We start from the raw sequence: 24805 nt of genomic DNA, 5'->3' as shown, positions 1-24805 counted from the left end.
ATCGAGACGTTGCTTAACCGGGAGCCAATGTAGGTCAGCAAGCACAGGGGGTGATGGGTGAACGGGATTTGGTGCGAGTTAGGACACGGGCAGCTGAGTTTTGGATGACCTCAAGTTTACGTGAGGTAGAATGTGGGAGACTGGCCAGGAGTGCGTTGGAATAGTCAAGTCTAGAGATAACAAAGGCATGGATGAGAGTTTCAGCAGCAGATGAGCTGAGGCGGGGGCGGAGTCGGGCGATGTTACGGACGTGGAAATAGGCGGTCTTTGTGATACGTGGTCGGAAACTCATCTCGGGGTCAAATATGACACCAAGGTTGCGAACAGTGTGGTTCAGCCTCAGACCAATGTGAGGGAGAGGGATGGAGTCGGTGGCGAGGGAACAGAGTTTGTGGTGGGGACTGAAGACAACGGCTTCGGTCTTCCCAATATTTAATTGGAGGAAATTTCTGCTCATCCAGAACTGTATGTCGGACAAGCAGTCTGACAATTTAGAGACAGTGGAGGGTGCGAGAGAGGTGGTGGTGAGGTAGAGCTGGGTGCCATCAGCGTACATGTGGAAACTGACGCTGTGTTTTCATATAGCGGACAAATCGCGTCAATGCCAACACGCTGGGTATGCACGGTGGGGACTGTTCTGAATCAGACAGAACAGGAAGATCCCAGCTGCCGTTCCCAGTCTGAGATGAGTTGGTTGTTCTCCGCCTAGGAAGCAGTAGTAGTTACGCTAAACCGATATAAATCACTGGTTCGGCCCCAGCTGAAGTATTGTGTCCAATTCTGGGCACCGCTCTTTAGGAAGGTCGTGAAAGTTTTGGAGAGAATGCAGAAGAGATTTACTAGAATGGTTCCAGGGATGAGGGATTACAAAAGCAAGGAACTTATGCTAAACCTTTATATATCACTGGTTAGACCTCAACTGGAGTATTGCGCCCAATTCTGGGCACTACACTTTCAGAAGGCTGTCATGGCAGAGGAGAGTTACTGGAATGGTTCCAGGGATGCGAGACCTCAGTTACGTGGATAGTCTGGAGAGGCCGGGGTTGTTCTCCTTCGAGCAGAGAAGGCAAAGAGGAGATTTGATAGAGGAGTTTAAAATCACGAAGGGTTTAGATAGAGTAAATAATGAGAAACTGTTTCCACTGGCAGGAGGGTCAATAACCCAGAGGGCGCAGATTGAAGGTGAAGAACCAGGAGGGCGACATGAGGGAAAACATTTTTATGCAGCGAGTGGTTAGGATTTGGAATGTGCTGCCTGATAGGGCGGTGGAAGCAGATTCAAAAGGGAATTGGATAAATACTTGAAGGAGAAAAAATTGCAGGGCTATGGGGAAAGAGCGGGGGTGTGGGACTGACTGGATTGCTCTTCGAAAGAGCCGGCGCAGACTCGATGGGCCGAATGGCCTCCTTCTGTGCTGTACTATTCTACAATTCTTTTTTTAAAATTCATTCACAGGATGTGGGCTTCACAAGGCCAGCATTTATTGCCCATCCATAATTGCCTTTGAGCAGGTGGTGAGCCGCCTTCTTGAACCGCCACCTTGAGGTGAAGGTGCTCCCACAGTGCGTTCGGTTTTATGCTTATTATATTTTTTTTATTGTAGCGGTGCAATTGAGTGCAATTGCCAGGCCTTTTCAGAGGGCAGTTAAGAGTCAACCACATTGCTGTGGGTCTGGAGTCACATATAGGCCAGACCAGGTAAGGACGGCAGATTTCCTTCCCTAAAGGACATCAGTGAACCAGATAGGTTTTTATGACAATCCAGTAGTTTCATGGTCACCATTACTGATACTAGCTTTTTTATTCCAGATTTATTTAATTAACTAAATTTAAATTGCCCAACTGCTGTGTCTCCGGATCATTAATCCAGGCCTTGTTTATGCAACCTGTCCTCACAATTTAACCCTTTTAGCCCTTGAGTACTGAGAGGGTATTGATTGTTGGATGTGCCATGTACCATAAGGCCAAGGCTTCTTCGGCAGCACCTCCCAAATACGCAACCCCTTCCACCTAGAAGGACAAGGGCAGCGGGCGCATGGGAACACCACCACCTCCAAGTACCCCTCCAAGTCACACACCATCCTGACTTAGAAGTATATCAGCCGATCCTTCATCATCGCTGGGTCAAAATCCTGGAACTCCCTCCCTAACAGCACTGTGGGAGCACCTTCACCGCACGGACTGCAGCGGTTCAAGAAGGCGGCTCACCACCACCTTCTCAAGGGCAACTAGGGATGGGCAATAAATGCTGGCCTCGCCAGTGACGCCAACATCCCATAAACGAATTTTTAAAAAATAACCACTGTGCCACACCCCCCTCTTCTTGTAGACTCTAAATTGTCTTAAGTATCCCAGAGCTGGGGATGGAGGGGGACAAATCGTCCATCTCCTAGTTGATGTCCAGCGACACCTGCTGAAAAATGCACAGGCGTGAACATCAAGTGAGGACAAGACGGGTCTTGGACAATGCCTCAACTCCCACAGGTTGCACAGCTCACTGTCTAGGTTCACAGGTGAGAAATGCCGACTTGTATAAGACACCGGAGGGGGCGAAAAGAGGAGAAAATTGGGGCCCAGAAGCTAAAGTAATAGATTATTAAACAATTCGCATCAGGAAATCATGCTTGCATTCACAAAGCACCTTATCACATCATCAGAACATCGCTTCATGCAATGAATTACTTTTGGAGTTCATTGACTGTTGTTACGTGGGTAAACACAGCAGTCATTCTGCGCCAAGAGAGCCCCACGAACAGACGAATGATCAGTTAACCTGTTCAGCTACCTCAGCCCCAAGCTCTGGAATTCCCTCTCAAAAGGAAGACTTGCATTTCTATAGCGCCTTTCACAACCGCCGGATGTCCCAAAGCTTTACAGCCAATGAAGTACTTTTTGAAGTGCGGTCGCTGTTGTAATGTAGGAAACACAGCAGCCAATTTTCACACAGCAAGATCCCACAAACAGCAATGTGATAATGACCAGATCATCTGTTGATTGAGGGATAAATATTGGCCCCAGGACACCGGGGAGAACTCCGCTGCTCTTCTTCGAAATAGTGGCCGTGGAATCTTTTACATCCACCTGAGAGAGGGCAGACGGGGCCTCGGTTTAACGTCTCACCCGAAGGATGGCACCTCCCACAGTGCAGCACTCCCTCAGTACCTCACTGGGAGTGTCAGCCTGGATTTTTGTGTTCACGTCTCTGGAGCGAGATGTGAACCCATGACCTTCTGACTCAGAGGCAAGGGTGCTGCCCACTGAGCCACGGCTGACACACATTGCATTGTTCCACGGAAACCCAGCGTAAACTCGAGGAACAGCACCTCATAAGAACATAAGAACATAAGAAATAGGAGCAGGAGTAGGCCATACGGCCCCTCGGGCCTGCTCCGCCATTCAATAGGATCATGGCTGATCCGAATCTAGACTCACTTCCCTGCCCTCTCCCCGTAACCCCTAATTCCCTTATCTGCTAGGAAAATGTCTATCTCCATTTTAAATTTATTTAATGTCGCAGCTTACACAGCTCTCTGGGGTAGCAAATTCCATAGATTTACTACCCTCTGAGTGAAGAAGTTTCTCCTCATCTCAGTTTTGAAAGGGCAGCCCCTTATTCTAAGATTATGCCCCCTAGTTCTAGTCTCACCCATCAGTGGAAACATCCTCCCCGCATCCACCCGATCAAGCCCCCTCACAATCTTATATGTTTCGATAAGATCGCCTCTCATTCTTCTGAACTCCAATGAGTAGAGTCCCAACCTACTCAACCTTTCCTCATACGTCAACCCCCTCATCTCTGGAATCAACCGAGTGAACCTTCTCTGAACTGCCTCGAGAGCAAGTATATCTTTTCTTAAATATGGAAACCAAAACTGCACGCAGTATTCCAGGTGTGGCCTCACCAATACCCTGTATAACTGCAGCAAGACTTCCCTGTTTTTATACTCCATCCCCCTTGCAATAAAAGCCAAGATTCCATTGGCCTTCCTGATCACCTGCTGCACCTGCATACTAACCTTCTGTGTTTCATGCACCGATTAGGCACTTTACAGCCTTCCGGACTCAATATCGAGTTCAACAATTTCAGATCATAACCTCGGCCCCTATTATATTTTTATATATTTTTTATCCACACCTTTGTTTTGTGCCCTTCCCCCTTTTTTTTCTCTCCCACGTGGCAGCTGTCTCCCATTCTGCCAGCGCATTTCACACTTCATACTGCATCCATTTAATAAACATCTAGAGCTGTCTTTTGTCTCCACTAGTCCTATCACCATCTCGTCTGGTTTTGAATACCTCTTAATGTCTCTTCACTTCTCTTTTGTTCTCTCACCCCCATTTCCCAGGCCCCAAACTGGCCTTTTAATCTGTTTCATTGCCTGTGTTTTCTCTCAGTTCTGACGAAGGGTTTCGACCTGAAACGTTAACTCTGTTTCTCGCTCCACGGATGTTGCCTGGCCTGCTGAGTTTTTCCAGCATTTTCTGTTGTTATTTCGGATTTCCAGCATCCGCAGTATTTTGCTATCGTACAGGCACATGTGCTGTTGGTTCAGGTTTAGCAGAGGTGCGACTGTCAGCTATGTTGATAACACCCTCAAGTGTCGGCAGAAAACAGGTTCGGCAGAATTTCGGTTCTCTCAGCAGGTCCTACTGACTTTACACTGAAACTCTCTCCAGCTCTTGGAACTCCAATCTTGAGAATTTCCCACTATTCCTTTTTGTTTTGCTGCGTAAATCTCAAGACGTCGTTTTTTTTAAAAATCAGGAAGTGCTGGAAAAATCACAGTCTGGACCTGAAAGAGATCTAAACCTCTCCGCCTCACTCTCCTCCTTTAAGACGCTCCTTAAAACCTACCTCTTTGGCCAAGCTTTTGGTCGCCTGTCCTAATATCTCCTTACGTGGCTCGGTGTCAAATTTTGTTTGATAATCGCTCCTGTGAAGCGCCTTGGGACGTTTTACTATGTTAAAGGTGCTATATAAATACTGGCTGAGGGAGGAATGTTGACCAGGACTCCAGGATGACTCCTTGCTCTTCTTCAAATAGAATCCTGGGATCTATCACGTCCACCTGGACAGACTGACAGGACCTCGGCTTAGTGCTGCATTTGAAGGATGGCACATCCAACAATCAATACCCTCTCAGTACTCAGGGGCTAAAAGGGTTAAATTGTGGGGACAGGTTGCATAAACAAGGCTTGTGTTCCCTCGAGTATAGAAGATTAAGGGGTGATCTAATTGAGGTGTTTCCGATGATTAAAGGACTCGATAGGGTAGATAGAGAGAAACTATTTCCTCTGGTGGGGGGAGTCCAGAACAAGGGGGCGTAACCTTAAAATTAGAGCCAGGCCGTTCAGGGGTGATGTCAGGAAGCACTTCTTCACATAAAAAAAGTCATCAAAAAAGCAAGCAAAGCACTGCGGTTCATTTATAAAGGGATAGAATTGAAAAGCAGAAAAGTTATATTAAACCTGCATATAACCTTCTGGTCTCCATATTATTAAAAAAATAGAGGCACTGGAGAAGGAACAAAAAAGATTTACCAGAATGATCCCAGAACTGGGAGGTTATATCTATCAGGAAAGATTGAACAGGCTGGGGCTCTTTTCTCTAGAAAAGAGAGGGATGAGGGGTGACCTGATCGAGGTCTTCAAGATTATGAAAGGGTTCGATAGGGTAGACGTAGAGAAGATGTTTCCACTTGTGGGGGAGACCAGAATGAGGGGCCGTCAATATAAGAGAGTCACTAATAAATCCAATCGGGAATTCAGGAGAAACTTCTTTACCCAGAGAGTGGTGAGAATGTGGAACTCGCTACCACAGGGAGTGGTTGAAGCGAATAGTGTCGATGCATTTAAGGGGAGGCTGGATAAACACATGAGGGAGAAAGGGATAGAAGGATATGTTGATGGGGTGAGATGAAGAGGGGTGGGAGGAGGCTCGTGTGGAGCATAAACACCGGCACGGACCAGTTGGGCCGAATGGCCTGTTTCTGTGCTGTAAATGCTGTGTAACTATATATCGAAGGGTAGTGGAAATCTGGAACTCTCTTCCTCAAAAGGCTGTGGATGCCAGGGGGTCAATTGGAGCTTTCAATGCTGAAATGGATTTTTGTGGGGTAAGGGTATCAAGACATGGAGCAACGGCGGGTAAATGGAGTGGAGCCGATGCACTGTTGCCCATTTTGCGCTATCATCCAAGGCCAATTTCACCCCCTTTGTATTGATAGTCATAGAGTCATAACCGCACAGAAGGAGGCCATTCGGCCCACCAAGTCTGTGCCGGCTCACTGTAGAGCAATCCAGTCAGTCCCATTCCCCCGCTCTATCCCCGTAGCCCTGCAAGTTTATTTCCCTCAAGTGTCTATCCAGTCTCCCCTTGAAAACATTGAGTGTCTCCGCTTCCACCACTTCCGTCGGCAGCGAATTCCAGGTCCTCACCACTCGCTGCGTAAAAAAGTTTTTCCTCACATCCCCCCCTGTATCTCTTGCCCAAAACCTTAAATCTGTGTCCCCTAGTCCTTGTACCATCAACTAGTGGGAACAGCCTTTCCCCGTCTAGCCTATCCAAACCCATCATAATCTTGTACACCTCGATCAAATCACCCCTCAACCTCCTTTGCTCTAATGAAAACAAATCCAGCTTCTCCAACTTGTCCTTGTAGCTAACATCCCCCATCCCCGGAACCATTCTGGTAAATCTCCTCTACACCCTCTCAAGGGCCTTCACATCCTTGACACCAGAAATTGACACCAGGTGTCTATTTTAATCGTATCTGTTTGGAGTTTCTGATAGTAGAAACAGGGCTCACCTATTTTGCAACAATATAATGAAAAACGAATGATAGTTTGGGTTGTTTGGAGTCCAAGAGCTGATGAAATAAAGAAAGACCTTGCTGAAGGTGCCATGCCTGGCTTCTCACCTGGTCAATGTCCTGGTCGAAGACGACATCGTAGGTGAATGTGTGTTCCTGTGGGGAAACAGAATTCCGTGAATGCAGTCGCATTGGCGATCCCTCAAGCTCGCTCCTTCCACAGCCCCACGTACAATCGACAGGCCCAGATTAACCAGCGTCCCACAGAGCTCAGGGCCAAGGGGTTCCATCCAAATATGGGGCCCCGTGATCTCTCAGGGGGGGTTGTGCGCATCTTGGTGCAAACTTGAGACATATATCGTCATTCCTTTGTTATCACTGGATCAATATCCTGGAGTTCCCTGCCTAACACTATTGAGGGAACACCATCACCGCAAGGCTGCAGTGGTTTGATGACAAATGCCCACCAGTAACTTAATGTAGAATCATACAGCACAGAAGGAGGCCATTCGGCCCATCGTGCCTGTGCCGGCTCTTTGAAAGATTCTCTCCAATTAGTCCCACTCCCCCCTCCCCACTCTTTCCCCACAGCCCTGCGAATTTCTCCTTTTCAAGTATTTATCCAATTCCCTTTTGAAAGTTACCATTGAATCTGCTTCCACCGCCCTTTCAGGCAGCGCATTCCAGATCACAACAACTCGCTGTGTGAAACAATTGTTATCATCTCCCCCTCTTTTTTTTGCCAATTATTTTAAATCTGTGTCCTTTGGTTACCGAACCTCCTGCCACTGGAAACAGTTTCTCCTTATTTACTCCATCAAAAACCCCTCATGATTTTAAACATAGAAGATAGGAGCAGGAGTAGGCCATTCGGCCCCTCGAGCCTGTTCCGCCATTTAATGAGATCATGGCTGATCATCCAAATTCAGTACCCTGTCCCTGCTTTCTCCCCATATCCCTTGATCCCTTTAGCCTCAAGAAATATATCTAACTCCTTCTTGAATATATTTAATGAATTGGCCTCAACTGCCTTCTGTGGTAGAGAATTCCACAGGTTCACCACTCTCTGGGTGAAGAAATTCCTCCTCATCTCAGTCCTAAATGGCTTACCCCTTATCCTTAGACTATGACCCCTGGTTCTGGACTCCCCTGCCATCAGGAACAGCCTTCCTACATCTCTATCAAATCTCCCCTAAACAAATCTCTGCTCTAAGGAGAACAGCCCCAGCTTCTCCAGTCTCTCCACATAACTGAAATCTCGCATCCCTGGAACCATTCTAGTAAATCTCCTCTGCACCCTCTCCAAGGCCTTGATGTCCTTCCTAAAGTGTGGCGTCTAGAATTGGACGTAATACTCCAATTGAGGTCTAACCAGTGATTTATAAAGGTTTAGCATAACTTCCTTGCTTTTATACTCTTTGGGGGAAAAATTTGGTGGCGCCCCCTTTTGGCCGCTAACTTTGCGCTCCCCGAAAAAGTTAGCGTCCCTACGCTGTAAATTCAACGGCAGTGCCCCAAGCAGGAGACAGGGCGCTACTGGAAACTCTCCCCCTCCTTCCTGGGGCGCTACAAGTGAATATCGCGGCACTACGTGCAACAGCGCCACGCACGTCAGCACGTAGCGCTGCGGTATTGCAGGCCTCCCTCCCCTGATTAAAGGGGAGGGGCCTAGCGCTGCGCGCACCGGGGCCCAGCTGGATCACCGGGTAGCGGGGTGCCGGGAAAAACAGCCCGACACTCAAGAGGCTATACCATGAGTCTGTCCATAAGAACATAAGAAATAGGAGCAGGGGTCGGCCATACGGCCCCTCGAGCCTGCTCCGCCATTCAATGAGATCATGGCTGTTCCTCGACCTCAACACCACTTTCCCACCTGATCCCCATATCCCTTGATTCCCCTAGAGTCCAAAAATCTATCGATCTCTGTCTTGAATATACTCAACGACTGAGCCTCCACAGCCCTCTGGGGTAGAGAATTCCAAAGATTCACCACCCTCTGGGTGAAGAAATTCCTCCTCATCTCAGTCCTAAATGGCCGACCCCTTATCCTGAGACTGTGACCCCTGGTTTTAGTCTCTCCAGCCAGGGGGAAACAACCTCTCAGCATCTACCCTGTCAATCCCCCTCAGAATCTTGTATGTTTCAATGAGATCACCGCTCATTCTTCTAAACTCCAGAGAGTATAGGCCCATTCTACTCAATCTCTCCTCACAGGGAGGAGGCGGGATGTGTAGGACAACATATTTGGAGTTTTAATGGAGCAAGAGAGGGAAGTTCAGAGGAGCACCGAGCACATACAACTTGATTAAATCATAAAACATATCCTAAGTGTCCAGCCAAAGAGCTGTTTCCTGACTGACCTTTGCACCTGCGCTCTGATTTATAACCGACACACTTTTTGAATCTTTGATTGTCACTGACGTTAATCTTCCTTCTTCCTCATCTGTAAATCCAAACAGAAAGTCGGAGCTAAAAGAAGTTAATTAAAATATAGCAGTTATGTTACTGGATTGGACACCATTGGTGGCCGTGCTTTCAGCTGCCTGGGCCCTAAGCTCAGGAATTCCCTCCTTAAACCTCTCCGCCTCTCTACCTCTCTTTCCTCCTTTAAGACGCTCCTTAAAACCTAACTCTTTGACCAAGGTTTTGATCACCTGCCCAAATATCTCCTTATGTGGCTCGACGTCAAATTCTGTTTGATAATCGCTTCTGTGAAGCGCCTTGGGACGCTTTACTACGTTAAAGGTGCTATATAAATACAAGTTGTTGCTGCTAACATAAAACGGAATCCAAAAGTTTTCTATAGGCATATAAATAGTTAACGGGTAGTAAGTAAAAGCTGGGGTAGGGCTGATTCGGGACCAAAATGGAGACCTACGCATGGAGGCAGAGGGCATGCCTGAGGTGATGGAATACTCTCCACCTGCCTGGATGAGTGCAGCTCCAACAACACAAGAACCTCGACACCATCCAGGACCAAGCAGCCCTCTTGATTGGCACCCCATCCACCACCTTAAACATTCACTCCCTCCACCACCGGCGTACCGTGGCTGCAGTGTGTACCATCTACAAGGTGCACTGCAGCACCTCCCAAACCTGCGACCTCCACCACCTAGAAGGACAAGGGCAGCAGGCGCATGGGAACACCACCACCTCCAAGTTCCCCTCCAAGTCACACGCCATCCTGACTTAGAAGTATATCGCCGATCCTTCATCATCGCTGGGTCAAAATCCTGGAACTCCCTCCCTAACAACACTGGGATTACCTTCACCACACGGACTGCAGCGGTTCAAGAAGGCGGCTCACCACCACCTTCTCAAGGGCAACTAGGGATGGGCAATAAATGCTGGCCTTGACAGTGATGCACACATCCCATAAGCAAATTAAAAAAGAAGTAAGAGGGGTAGGGCTGATTAGGGATGAAAATGGAGACCTACGCATGGAGGCAGAGGGCATGGCTGAGGTACTAAATGAGTACTTTGCATCTGTCTTCACCAAGGAAGATGTTGCCAAAGTCATAGTGAAAGAGGAGGTAGTTGAGATATTGGATGGGATAAAAATTGTTAAAGAGGAGGTGCTAGAAAGGCTGGCTGTACTTAAAGTAGATAAGTCACCAGGACCAGATGGGATGCATCCAAGGACGCTGAGGAAAGTAAAGGAGGAAATCGCGGAGGTACTGACCATAATATTCCAATCCTCCTTAGAAACTGGGGTGGTGCCAGAGGACTAGAGAATTGCAAATGTTACACCCTTGTTCAAAAAAAGGTGTAAAGTTAAACCCAGCAACTACAGGCCAGTCAGTTTAACATCAGTGGTGAGGAAGCTTTTAGAAACGATAATCTGGGACAAAATTAACAGTCACTTGGACAAGTGTGGATTAATTAAGGGATGCGAGCACAGATTTGTTAAAGGCAAATCGTGTTTAACCAACTTGATTGAGTTTTTGTTATGAGGTAACAGAGAGGGTTGATGAGGGCAATGCAGTTGATGTGGTGTACATGGACTTCCAAAAGGCGTTCGACAAAGTGCCACATAATAGGCTTGCCAGCAAAGTTGAAGCCCATGGAATAAAAGGGACAGTGGCAGCATGGATACGAAACTGGCTAAGTGACAGGAAACAGAGAGTAGTGGTGAACGGTTGTTTTTCGGACTGGAGGAAGGTATACAGTGGTGTTCCCCAGGGGTCGGTTCTAGGACCACTGCTTTTCTTGATATATATTAATGACTTGGACGTGGGTGTACAGGGCACAATTTCAAAATTTACAGATGACACAAAACTTGGAAGTATAGTGAATAGTGCGGAGGAGAGTGATAGACTTCAAGAGGACATAGACAGGCTGGTGGAATGGGCGGACACGTGGCAGATGAAATTTAACACAGAAAGTGCGAAGTGATACATTTTGCTAGGAAGAACGTGGAGAGGAAATATAAACTAAAGGGTACAATTCTAAAGGGGGGTACATGAACAGAGAGACCTGGGGGTGTATGTGCACAAATCGTTGAAGGTGGCAGGACAGGTTAAATCACAGAATCACAGAAACCTCACAGTACAGATAGAGGCCATTTCGGCCCATCGAGCCTGCACCGACACATATCCCACCCTATCCCCATAACCCCACGTATTTAATCCCCCTAACACTAAGGGTCAATTTTTATCATAGCCAATCAACCTAACCCGCACATCTTTGGACTGTGGGAGGAAACCGGAGCACCCGGAGAAAACCCACGCAAACACGGGGAGAATGTGCAAACTCCAACCAGACAGTCACCCGAGGCCGGATTCGAACCCGGGTCCCTGGCGCTGTGAGGCAACAGTGCTAACCACTATGCCACCGTGCTGCAGTTTAAAAAGCTTACGGGATCTTGCGCTACATGAATAGAGGCAGAGAGTACAAAAGCAAGGAAGTTATGATGAACATTATTAAAACACTGGTTCGGCCTCAACTGGAGTATTGTGTCCAATTCTGAGCACCACATTTTAGAAAGTACGTGAAGGCTTTAGAGAGGGTGCAGAAAAGATTTACAAGAATGGTTCCAGGGATGAGGGACTTCAGTTACGTGGATAGACTGGAGAAGCTGGGGTTGTTCTAGTTAGAGCAGAGAAGGTTGAGAGGAGATTTGATAGAGGTCAAAGAGTCATAATGGCACAGAAGGAGGCCATTCGGCCCATCGAGTCCGTGCCGGCTCTCTGTAGGGCAATCCAGTCAGTCCCATTCCCCTGCTCTATCCCCATAGCCCTGCAAGTTTATTTCCCTCAAGTGCCTATCCAGTCTCCCCTTGAAAACATTGAGCGTCTCCGCTTCCACCACTTCCGTCGGCAGCGAGTTCCAGGATCTCACCACTCGCTGCGTAAAAAAGTTTTTCCTCACGTCTCCCCCGTATCTCTTGCCCAAAACCTTAAATATGTGTCCCCTAGTCCTACTAGTGGGAACAGCCTTTCCCCGTCTAGCCTATCCAAACCCATCATAATCTTCTATCAAATCACCCCTCAACCTCCTTTTCTCTAATGAAAACAAATCCAGCTTCTCCAACCTGTCCTTGTAGCTAAGATCCCCCATCCCCGGAACCATTCTGGTAAATCTCCTCTGCACTCTCTCAAGGGCCTTCACATCCTTCCTAAAGTGTGGTGTCCAGAACTGGATGCAATACTCCAGTTGTGGCCTAACCAGCGTTTTATACAGGTTCAGCATAACTTCTCTACTTTTGTACTCAATACCTCTATTTATGAAGCCCAAGATCCCATATGCTTTGCTAACCACTCTCTCAAAATGTCCCGCCACCTTCAGGGACCTATGCACATTAACTCCCAGGTCCCTCTGTCCCTGCACACTCTGTAAAACTGTGCCATTAAGTGTATATTGCCTCTCCCTGTTCCTTCTGCCAAAATGCATCCCCTCACACTTCTCTGTGTTAAATTTCATCTGCCACTTGTCTGCCCATTCTGCTAGCCTTTCTATGTTGTGTTGCAGTCGATTGGTATCATCATCACTGTTTGCCATACCCTCAAGTTTGGTGTCATTGGCAAATTTAGAAATTCTACTCTGTATTCCAATATCCAGGTCATTTATATATATCAAAAAAAGCAGTGGCCCCAGCACTGACCCTTGGGGAACACCACTGTCTACCATCCTCCAGTCTGAAAAACAGCCATTTACCACAACTCGCTGTTTTCTGTCCTTAAGCCAATTCCTTATCCAAGCTGCCACTGACCCACCTATTCCATGAGCCTCAATTTTGTTAACCAGCCTTCTATGTGGTACTTTGTCAAACGCCTTCCGAAAATCCATGTAGACAACATCCATTGCATTCCCTTCATCAATCCTCTCTGTTACTTCATCAAAAAATTCAATTAGATTAGTCAAACACGATCTGCCTTTTACAAATCCGTGTTGGCTCTCCTTAATTATCTTAAGCCTCTCCAAGTGCCCGTTAATTTTTTCATTGTTCCTAAAACTTTACCCACCACTGATGTTAAACTGACCGACCTGTAGTTACTAGGATTGTCCTTACACCCTTTCTTGAACAATGGTGTCACATTTGCCACTTTCCAATCCTCAGCCACCTCCCCCGCATCTAGGGAAGATTGGAAAATTATGGCAAGCCCTTGTGCTATCTCCTCCTCCAATTCCCTTAGCAACCTGGGATGCAAACCATCTGGACCAGGCGACTTGTCCACTCTAAGCATACCCAGTCTTTCTAGTGTTCAAAATCATGAGGGGTCTAGACAGTAGAGAGAGAGAAACTGTTCCCATTGGCGGAAGGGTCGAGAACCAGAGGACACAGATTTAAGGTGATTGGCAAAAGATCCGAAGGCGACATGAGGAAAAACTGTTTTACGCAGCGAGTGGTTAGGATCTGGAATGCACTGCCTGATAGGGTGGTGGAGGCAGACTCAATCATGGCTTTCAAAAGGGAATTGGATAAGTACCTGAAGGAAAGAAATTTGCAGGGCTACGGAGAAAGGTTGGGGGAGTGGGACTAGCTGAAGTGCTCTTGCAGAGAGCCGGCATGGGCCGAATGGCCTCCTTCTGTGCTGTAACCATTCTATGATTCTATTCTATGTTGTTGTTGGACTAGTAATCCAGAGGCCTGGACTAATCATCCGGAGACATGAGTTCAAATCCCACCACGGCAGCTGGGGAATTTAAATTCAATTAAATAAATCTGGAATAAAAAAGCTAGGGGGGGAAATTCGGTATCGCCCCGTTTGGGGCACAATTATCGGCCTGGCGCTAATTATCGCCTCCGACTGCAAACTTGGCTTCTATCGACCCTGGAGGTGATTGGAGCGCTAAATCAGGCGCTTCACACCTGTCTCAAGGCGCTAACGCTGAGGAGCGAGGCGCTACCTCAGAGCGCTGGCGAAGCTCATGTGATGTCAGTCAGCAATGGAACACAGACACACTGGCGCCAGCCAGTTCTTAAAGGGGAGGGTCGATCTTGCACTCCATCCACATCCTACTCATTGCGGCCTTGAATCTTGGCCTGGAGAGACCTGTACATCAAATCTGCTGGAAAGAACAATGGAGAGACCCAGGGAAAGAGCTCAGAGTGCAGCCCCCACAGTCTCTTCTAAATCGATGCAAGGAAGGTCAAATCAAAATGAACCTGCAAAGTGCTGCTCAGTACCCAAAACTCCTTCACACAGCGTTGAATCTCTCCAGAAGTCTCTCTCTCTCTCACTCAGAATGCATGGTGCAAAAATATCACTGACAAAAAAAAGCAGGAAGCGGTCGCCTTTAAATAGCGCCCCCCCCCCAGTCCCTTCCCGACTGCAAAACGTTCCCCTCAACCTGTCGTTGCTAGCGGCAGGCGGTAAGGCAGGGGGCGCCACTCAATATCCGATCCGGGGCACTACCGGGGCGTTTCACACTCGACTGACGTCACGATCTGCGGGGGCAGGAGATCATGGCGGTAGTGTTTAGCGCTGCCGCAAAATGCCTGATCAATTTCGCGAGTGGCGCAAACATCGCCGCGCCCGGGCGCTAGTTGTTTTGCGCCCCATTAGCGCCCTCTAACGGGAGACGCAAAGCAACCAAATTTTTCCCCCTAAGTGTCAGTAATGGTGACCACAAAACTGTCGGATTGGCGTAAAACCCATCTGGTTCACTAATGTCCCTTTAGGGAAGGAAATCTACCGTCCTTACCCGGTCTGGCCGATATGCGACTCCAAACTCACAGCAATGTGGTTGACTTTAATTGCCCTCTGAAATGGCCGAGTGAGACACTCAGTTGTATAATGGCCAATAAACGCTGGTCTTGCAGGTGATGTCGGCATCCCATGAATGAATAAAAGAAATTGCTGGTGTCCTCCACCTGAGCTATTCGCCACACTGAATATTTCTGTTACCCGCCCTGCTGTATGCCTTAGAGACATGGACCATGTACAGCAGGCACCTCAAAGCACTGGAGAGGTACCACCAACGCTGCCTCCGCAAGATCCTGCAAATCCATTGGCAGGATAGGCGCACCAACATCAGTGTTCTCGCTCAGGCCAACATCCCCAGCATCGAAGCTTTGACCACGCTCGATCAGCTCCGATGGATGGGTCACATTGTCCGCAGGCCCGATACGAGACTCCCAAAACAAGCGCTCTACTTGGAGCTCCGGCACGGCAAGAGAGCCCCAGGTGGGCAGAGGAAACGCTTCAAGGACACCCTCAAAGCCTCCTTGAAAAAGTGCAACATCCCCACCGACACCTGGGAATCCCTGGCCCAAGACCGCACAAAGTGGAGGAGAAGCATCCAGGAAGGCGCCAAACACCTCGAGTCTCTTCGCCGGGAGCAAGCGGAAGCCAAGCGCAGGCAGCGCAAGTCAACCCAAGCACCCCACCCACCCGCCCCTTCAACCACCGTCTGCCCCACCTGTGACAGAGACTGCAGGTCCAGCATTGGACTCATCAGTCACCTGAGAACTCATTTTTAATGTGGAAGCAAGTCATCCTCGGTAAGAAGAAGGATTCGCCACACTGAATATTTCTGATTGACAGACTGTGCACCTGTTCCGTATGACTCAACGGGCGAGTGTTAAAAAGCGCCATTTCATGAAGTTTATCCGCTAGTTATAAATTACTTAAAGTTCCAAATACAATGCAGGTTATATTTGTGCACGAAATTAATAAAGAACCTGCATTTATATTGCACCTTCCGTGTCCCACCGCGTTTCACAGCCAACAAGTGTAGTCACGGTGGTAATAATCACTCACTGCTCACCTGGATGGGTGCAGCTGCAACAACGCTCAAGGAGTCCGACACCATCCTGGACAGAGCAGTCTGCTTGATCAGTGCCCCTGCCGCTGATCTCCACCCCCTCCATCAACACTGCCCCGTGGCTGCAGTATTTTGTCCGTCTTTCGGATGAGACGTTAAACCAAGGCCCCGTCTGCTCTCTCGGGTGGACGTAAAAGATCCCACGGCCACTGACATGAATCAACTGAGCGGCCTGCGGGTGGCGTTGTCCAGGGAGAGTATAAATACTCGGGCACGGGCCCAGCTTGCGCAGGATATTCTTAACAGGAACTAGTGAAGGACAACTAGATCTCCATGTTGTAAAACAGTTGATTAAAGCTTTGTTTAACGCTTAGACCAAGTGCCTAGTAGTTTTCTTACGTTAGCTACTATTTCGAAGAAGAGCAGGGGGGGAGGGACCAATATTTATCCCTCAATCAACATCACTAAAACAGATTATCTGGTCATTATCACGTTGCTGTTTGTGGGAGCTTGCTGTGCGCAATTTGGCTGCCGCGTTTCCCACATTACAACAGTGACTACACTTCAAAAAGTGCTTCATTGGCTGTAAAGCGCTTTAGGATGTCCTGAGGTCGTGAAAGGCGCTATATAAATGCAGGTCTCTCTTTCTTTCTATTGTATAATCCACAGGATACATCAGGCGTGTCATTCAGGAGCCAACTTACACCCCCCCCCCCGCAATACCTCGCTTACCCCTCCCCCAAGCCGCTGATCCTTATAACATTCTCACGGTTACGTGCGATGTGGATGCAAAATGGGGCAAAATCCCAAAACGCCCGACACAGAAGGCAGAAACTCCTCACCTGAAACTTGCTTGAATCCAATAGCGACCTGCACTGGAACCTGTTCCATCGTCTGAAACAGAGAAACAAGCAACTGAGGAATCCATTTTGTATTAAACTGCTAAGTTTAAAAACCTGCTGAACTTTTCAGACAATGGCAGTCTTCAAAGAGGTCACAAGTAGCCAGATCGCCAGGTTAAACAACCTAGAAACAGGAGGAGGCCATTCAGCCCCTCGAGCCTGTTCCACCATTCAATTCGATCATGGCCGATCTGTATCTTAACTCCATCTACCCCATGCCTAACAAAAATCTATCAATCTCAGACTTGGCATTTTTAATTGACCCCACAGCCTCAACAGATTTTGGGGGAGAGAGTTCCAGATTTCCACCACCCTTTGTGTGAAGAAGTGCTTCCCGACATCATCCCCTGAACGGCCTGGCTCTAAAAGAAGGCTGAGGGGTGACCTAATAGAGGTCTTTAAACTTATGAAAGGTTTTGATAGAGTGGATACAGAGAGAACGTTTCCACTTGTGGGGAAGAGCATAACTAGAGGCCAACAAGATAAGATAGTCACCAAGAAATCCAATAGGGAATTCAGAAGAAACTTCTTTACTCAAAGAGTGGTGAGAATGTGGAACTCGCTACCACAGGGAGTGGTTGAGGCGAATAGTGTGGATGCATTTAAGGGGAGGCTGGACAAGCATATGAGGGAGAAGGGAATAGAGGGTTCTGCTGATAGACTTTGATGAGGAAAGACGGGAGGAGGCTCGAGTGGAGCATAAACGCCGGCATGGACTGGTTGGGCCGAATGGCCTGTTTCGGTGCCGTATATCCCATGTAATCCTATGTAATAAGAACATAAAAACAAAAGAAATAGGAGCAGAAGTAGGCCATACGGCCCCTTCGAGCCTGCTTCGCCATTCAATAGGATCATGGCTGATCTTCTACCTCAACTCCACTTTCCCACCCGATCCCCATATCCCTTGATTCCCTTAATAGTCATAGGGCTGGATTTTGTCAATGGGGACGTGATGGAGGCGGGACTCCCACTTTTTGGGTGGTAGTCCCGCCTCCATTAACTTGTGGCCAATCCACGCTATTTTCCCTTGATTGACCTCGTTAAGCCCGCCCGGCAGGCTCAACAGGCCAATTAAGGGACACCTGGTTACTGGTGACGTCAGCGATTGACATTTCAACTGTCAAGAGCTTTGACAGATGAAAAATCAGCGTTTCACAGCTCTGTGAAGCTGTCAAATGGCTCGCTCGCACACATGCACACACAATGGAACTTACGCTCGAGCGAACGAACGAACGAGCGAATGAACGAACGAACGGATGATTGAACGATTGAATGGGTGAATGATGCCAGCAGGACTGGCGTGATACGGGTTTTTTTTTCTTGGCTTATTGAAATAGTGGTAGTTGGTACTGTAAATATTATTGATTTATTTGTAAAAATTTATCATTGCATTTATATTGTTAACCATAAAGCTGTTTTTTAAGGCTTTATTCTTTTCTTATTGTGGTCAATGGGTGCAATGGATTTACTTTGTGATTGATGAGTTGTATAAGTACTGTTGTACTTGAATAAAGAATAATTTAAAAAAAGTAAATGTGAAACAAACAAAAGTTTGATTTTAGCAAACAGTTAAGACTCCCTGACTCACCCAACTCGCAGCACTCTGTTTAAACCGCACTCAGTATTCTATCGATCTTTAATTTTAAGGTTATACTCCCTTGATCTGGACTCCCCCACCAGAGAGACTAGTTTCTCTCTATTTACCCGATACATTTAGATGCGAACTTTCTCACAAGACATCCATGCTTAGGGATTAACTTACCTGTAGCATTACCATAACAGGTACACGTTCGATGCTTTGCTTAACCATCAGGAGCAGGAGCTGCTAGTGTAGCTTAACCTAAACACTCGCAGCTGCTGCTCGGCGCCTTTCTTGACCACCGGACGTCCCAAAGCACTTTACAGCCAATGAAGTACTTTTTGAAGTGTGGTCACTGTTGTAATGTGGGAAACACAGCAGCCAATTTGTGCACAGCAAGCTCCCACAAACCGCAATGTGATAATGACCAGATCATCTGTTTTAGTGATGTTGACTGAGTGATAAATATTGGCCCAGGACACCCTCCCCCTGCTCTTCTTTGAAACAGTGGCCCTGGGATCTTTTAAGTCCACCCGAGAGGACAGACGCGGCCTCTGAAAGACGGCACCTCCGACAGTGCAGTACTCCCTCAGTACTGCACTGGGAGAGTCAACCCTAGATTTTTGTGCTCAAGTGTCTGGAATGGGACTTGAACCCACAACCTTCTGACTCAGAGGCAAGAGTGCTACCCACTGAGATTCAATAAGATCATGGCTGATCTTTGACCTCAACTCCACTTTCCCGCCTGATACCCATATCCCTTGATTCCTTCCTGCACCTGGGCAGGGCTGGAACCGATGTCCTAGGGGGAGTGTTTGCTAGTGCTCTGGGGGAGGGTTTAAACTAAAATGGCAGGGGGTTGGGAACCTGAGCAGGGAGACAGAGGAAAGGGAAACAAGGATAAAAGCAAAAGATAGGAAGGAGAAAAACAAAAGTGGCAGTCAGAGAAACCAACGGTTTAAATCAAACGTGGCCACAGTAACTAATAATTCTAATAGGTCTAAGAGCGTTAAAAAAACAAGCCTGAAGGCTTTGTGTCTTAATGCGAGGAGCATTCGTAATAAGGTGGATGAATTGGCTGCGCAAATAGAGGTAAACGAATATGATTTGGTTGGGATTACGGAAACGTGGCTCAAGGATGGCCAAGACTGGGAACTCAACATCCAGGGGTATTCGATATTCAGGAAAGATAGGCAAAAAGGAAAGGGAGGTGGGGTAGCATTACTGGTTAAAGAAGGAATTAACACAATTGTAAGGAAGGATATTAGCTCTGATGATGTGGAATCTGTATGGGTAGAATTGAGAAATACTAAGGGGCAGGAAATGTTAGTGGGAGTGGTATATAGACCTCCAAACAGTAAGGCGGAGTTTGGGGATGGCATTAAAAGGGAAATTAAAGAAGCGTGCAATAAGGGCACAGCAGTCATCATGGGTGACTTTAATCTACATATAGATTGGGCTAACCAAATTAGTAACAATACTGGGAGGAGGAATTCCTGGAGTGTTTACGGGATGGTTTCCTGGACAAATATGTCGAGGAACCAACCAGAGATCAGGCCATCTTAGACTGGGTATTAAGTAACGAGAAAGGATTAATTAGCAATCTTGTTGTACGAGGCCCCTTGGGGTGGAGCGATCATAATATGATCGAATTCTTCATTAAGATTGAGAATGAAGTAGTTGACTCAGAGACTAGGGTCCTAAATTTAAATAAAGGAAACTACAATGGTCTGAGGCGCGAGTTGGGTAGGATTGATTGGGGAATGTCACTCAAAGGGTTGACGGTGGATAGGCAATGGCAAACATTCAAAGACCGCATGGATGAACTACAGAATTTGTTCATCCCAGTTTGGCATAAAAATAAAACAAAAAAGGTGACTCGACCGTGGCTACCAAGGGAAATTAGGGATAGCATAAGATCCAAGGAGGGGACATATAAATTGGCCAGAAAAAGCAATAATCCTGAGGATTGGGAGCAGTTTAGGATTCAACAAAGGAGGACAAAGGGATTAATTAAGAAGGGGAAAATAGAATATGAGAGTAAGTTTTCTGGGAACATAAAAACTGACTGTAAAAGCTTTTATAGATATGTGAAGAGAAAAAGATTGGTGAAGTCAAGCGTAGGTCCCTTGTAGTCAGATTCAGGGGAATTTATAATGGGGAACAAAGAAATGGCAGACCAACTAAATACATATTTTGGTTCTGTCTTCACAAAGGAGGACACAAATACCCTCCCAGAGATGTCGGGGAACATAGGGTCTGATGAAAGGGAGGAACTGAAAGAAATCAGTATTTGTAGGGAAATGGTGTTAGGGAAATTGATGGGACTGAAGGCCGATAAATCCCCAGGGCCTGATAATCTACATCCTAGGGTACTTAAGGAAGTGGCCCTAGAAATAGTAGATGCATTGCTGATCATCTTCCAACATTCGATGGAATCTGGAACAGTACCCATGGATTGGAGGGTAGCTAATGTTACCCCACTATTCAAAAAAGGTGGTAGAGAGAAAACGGGGAATTACAGACATCGGTAGTGGGGAAAATGCTAGAGTCCATTTTAAAAGATGTAATAGCAGAGCACTTGGAAAACAGTGACAGGATCGGACAAAGTCAACATGGATTCACAAAAGGTAAATTGTGCTTGAGTAATCTACTGGAATTTTTTGTGGATGTAACTGGTAAAATAGATAAGGGAGAACCAATGGATGTGGTGTATCTGGACTTTCAGAAGGCCTTCGATAAGGTCCCGCAGAAGAGATTAGCGTGTAAAGTTAAGGCACATGGGATTGGGGGCAAGGTATTGACTTGGATAGAGAACTGGTTGGCAGACAGAAAGCAAAGAGTTGGAATAAACAGTTCTTTTTCCGAGTGGCAGGCAGTGACTAGTGGGGTACCGCAGGGATCGGTCCTCGGACCCCAGCTATTCACAATATATATTAATGATCTAGACAAGGGAACTAGATGTAATATCTCCAAATTTGCAGACGACACAAAGCTGGGTGGGCATGTATACTGTGAGGAGGATGTCGAGAAACTCCAGGATGATTTGGACATGTTGGGTGATTGGGCAGAAACATAGCAGATGCAATATAACGTGGATAAATGTGAGGTTATCCACTTTGGTGGCAAAAACAGGAAGGCAGATTATTATCTAAATGGCAATAGATTGGGAGAAGGGGAAGTGCAACAAGACCTGGGTGTCCTTGTGCACCAGTCGCTGAAGGTAAGCATGCAGGTGCAGCAGGCGGTTAAGAAGGCAAATGGTATGTTGGCCTTCGTAGCGAGAGGGTTTGAGTACAGGAACAAGGATGTCTTGCTGCAGTTGTACAGGGCCTTGGTGAGACCACATCTTGAGTATTGTGTGCAGTTTTGGTCGCCTTATCTGAGGAAGGATGTTCTTGCCATGGAAGGAGTTCAGCGAAGATTCACCAGGCTGATACCTGGGATGGCAGGAATGACGTATGAGGAGAGATTGGGTCGATTGGGCTTGTACTCGCTGGAGTTTAGAAGAATGAGAGGTGATCTCATTGAAACTTATAAAATTCTGACAGGACTGGATAGACTAGATGCAGGAAGGATGTTCCCGATGGTCGGGGAGTCCAGAACCAGGGGACACAGTCTAAGGATAAAGGGTAGGCCATTTAGGACCGAAATTAGGAGGAATTTCTTCACCCAGAGAGTGGTGAACCTGTGGAATTCTCTACCCCAGAAGGCAGTAGAGGCCAATTCATTAAATATATTCAAGAAGGAGTTAGATATATTTCTTAAGGCTAAAGGGATCAAGGGATATGGAGAGAATGCAGGGACAGAGTACTGAATTTGGATGATCAGCCATGATCGCATTGAATGGCGGAGCAGGCTCGAGGGGCTGAATGGCCTACTCCTGCTCCTATCTTCTATGTTTCTATGTTTCAGTATCCAAAAAAATTCCCTTAGTGTCCTGAACTGGTTATATTTGTGGAATGATTTCAATATTCGTCGATTTTTAAGAACAATTTGCAAATACATTTTTTTAAAGCTAATCTAATGTATTAAGGTGAATTGAACATAGCTATAATATTCGATTATTAATTAAAGACAGTGTTTTATGGCTAATATCCAGTTACATTTCTAAACATCACTTTGAATGACAAAAAAAATTATATACTGATCCAATCCAATATTTGTTGGTGAGTACTTGTTTAAATCTTCAAAATTTCCCCAGAACTTGATTCACCTTTTATATCTCGGGTTAGATGAAGAGGGGTGGGAAGAGGCTCGTGTGGAGCATAAGCACTGCTCCCCTGGTGACCTCCCATCGTCCACCCTTGGTAAACTTCAGCTCATCCTAAACTCTGCTCCCGTGTCCTAACTCACACCCAGTCCCCTTCACCCATCACCCCCTGTGCTCACTGCCCCGTGTCCTAACTCACACCCAGTCCCGTTCACCCATCACCCCCTGTGCTCACTGCCCCGTGTCCTAACTCACACCCAGTCCCGTTCACTCATCACCCCCTGTGCTCACTGCCCCGTGTCCTAACTCACACCCAGTCCCATTCACCCATCACCCCCTGTGCTCACTGCCCCGTGTCCTAACTCTCACTCAGTCCCGTTCACCCATCACCCCCTGTGCTCACTGCCCCGTGTCCTAACTCACACCCAGTCCCGTTCACCCATCACCCCCTGTGCTCACTGCCCCGTGTCCTAACTCACACCCAGTCCCCTTCACCCATCTCCCCCTGTGCTCGCTGACCTGCATTGGCTCGCGGTCCGGCAACACCTCGATTTCAAAATTCTCATCCTCCTGTTCAAATCCCTCACCCCTCCCTATCTCTGTAACCTCCTCCAGACCTACAACCCTCCGCAATCTCTGCGCTCCTCCAATTATGCCCTCTTGCACATCCCCGATCTTAATCGCTCCACCATTGGCGGCCGTGCCTTCTGTTGCTCGGGCCCCTAAGCTCTGGAATTCCCTGCCTAAACATCTGCGCCTCTCCACCTCTTTTTCCTCCTTTAAGACGCTCCTTAAAACCGACCTCTTTGACCAAGCTTTTGGTCACCTGCCCTGATATCCCCTCATGTGGCTCGGTGTCAAGTTTTGTTTGATAGTCGCCCCTGTGCAGCACCTTGGGACGCTTTCCTAAGTCAAAGGCGCTATATAAATACAAGTTGTTGTTGTTGTTGCTAAAGGCACTGTATAAATACAAGATGTTGTTGTTAATGGTGCTATATAAATACAAGATGTTGTTCCCCTTTCAGATGCTGACTGGCCTACTATGCATTTTACCATTTTCTGTTTTAAATCTAACATTTATCAAGGCTTGAGACTTTTTTGAAAGCCAACGTCAAGTGATAAACGTACGAATGGACCTTATTCAGCCCGGCGATTGCCTGCTCACTGGAACAAATAAATGCTGGCTTGTTCCACAGTTGTTTTTTTTTAAGCTTCATTCACTGCCTTTTGCTGCTTCGAACTGGAACTCTCCAAACGCAATTCAATACTCGACAGGTTAATAATTAAAAGATGGCGTGCGTGCATCTGATGAAAACTTACGATCAATTTTTCAACAGGCAGGGAATCGTTTTACAATAGAAAGACTGGCGGGTTAAATTATAAATAACTTTGTTTCATTTTATTCCGATCCCCTGTTTGTCGTCCTCTCGCTCCAAACTACTCGAAGCTTTCCTCACCTTTTGTTCCCGGCCTTTCTCTTCTTCCACTTACGATTTCTACGCTCCCTCAGGAGGCTTTTGCAAATTCTTCATTTTCTTTTCTTAAAAACGTTGTGGATTGTTTCCTGGTTTCTCCCCCTCGTTCCCCCCCTCCCCCACCCCCCGCAGCGCTGTTTTTAAAAGATGGTCCTTAATTCAAAACAAGTGCTTCGAGTGCTCGGCGTAAATGTCGCTGGTGGATCACTGGAGATACTCGGAAAGAAGGTCAATCCTGCAACTGAGACGGAGAGACTGAACTGAGCTGAGAATGCCTGAGGCAGCGAGAGAGAGGACTGAAACACTAGCCCCGATTTTAACCGAGCCCGCCCAGCAGTAACATAGAAGATAGGAGCAGCAGTAGGTCATTCGGCCCCTCGAGCCTGCTCCGCCATTTAATGAGATCATGGCTGATCATCCAAATTCAGTACCCTGTCCCTGCTTTCTCCCCATATCCCTTGATCCCTTTAGCCTTAAGAAATATATCCAACTCCTTCTTGAATATATTTAATGAATTGGTCTCAACTGCCTTCTGTGGTAGAGAATTCCACAGGTTCACCACTCTCTGGGTGAAGAAATTCCTCCTCATTTCTGTCCTAAATGGCTTACCCCT

The 24805-nt window shown here is 47.1% G+C and overlaps 1 protein-coding gene across 1 annotated transcript in view; it reads right to left on the bottom strand.

Moving 5' to 3' along the window:
• The window catches only part of LOC147114347 (uncharacterized), a 90650-nt gene extending 66343 nt beyond the window's left edge, over positions 1-24307 (bottom strand). Inside the window, exons 1-4 of the mRNA XM_085996001.1 lie at positions 24175-24307; positions 16866-16917; positions 9174-9256; positions 6922-6969 (exon numbers count right to left, since the gene is read on the bottom strand). Of these exons, the coding sequence (XP_085852127.1) occupies positions 6922-6969; positions 9174-9256; positions 16866-16914 (180 nt within the window). The 5' untranslated portion in view covers positions 16915-16917; positions 24175-24307. The remainder of the gene's footprint in view (positions 1-6921; positions 6970-9173; positions 9257-16865; positions 16918-24174) is intronic.
• Between the last annotated feature and the right edge of the window lie 498 nt (positions 24308-24805).

The sequence above is a fragment of the Somniosus microcephalus genome, chromosome 8, assembly GCF_052327205.1.
Source record: "Somniosus microcephalus isolate GS21.2 chromosome 8, FLI_Smic_1.0, whole genome shotgun sequence".
NCBI classification, from domain to species: domain Eukaryota; kingdom Metazoa; phylum Chordata; class Chondrichthyes; order Squaliformes; family Somniosidae; genus Somniosus; species Somniosus microcephalus.
Note: the sequence above shows the minus strand (reverse complement) of the source record. Positions and strands in the feature narration are given on the sequence as shown.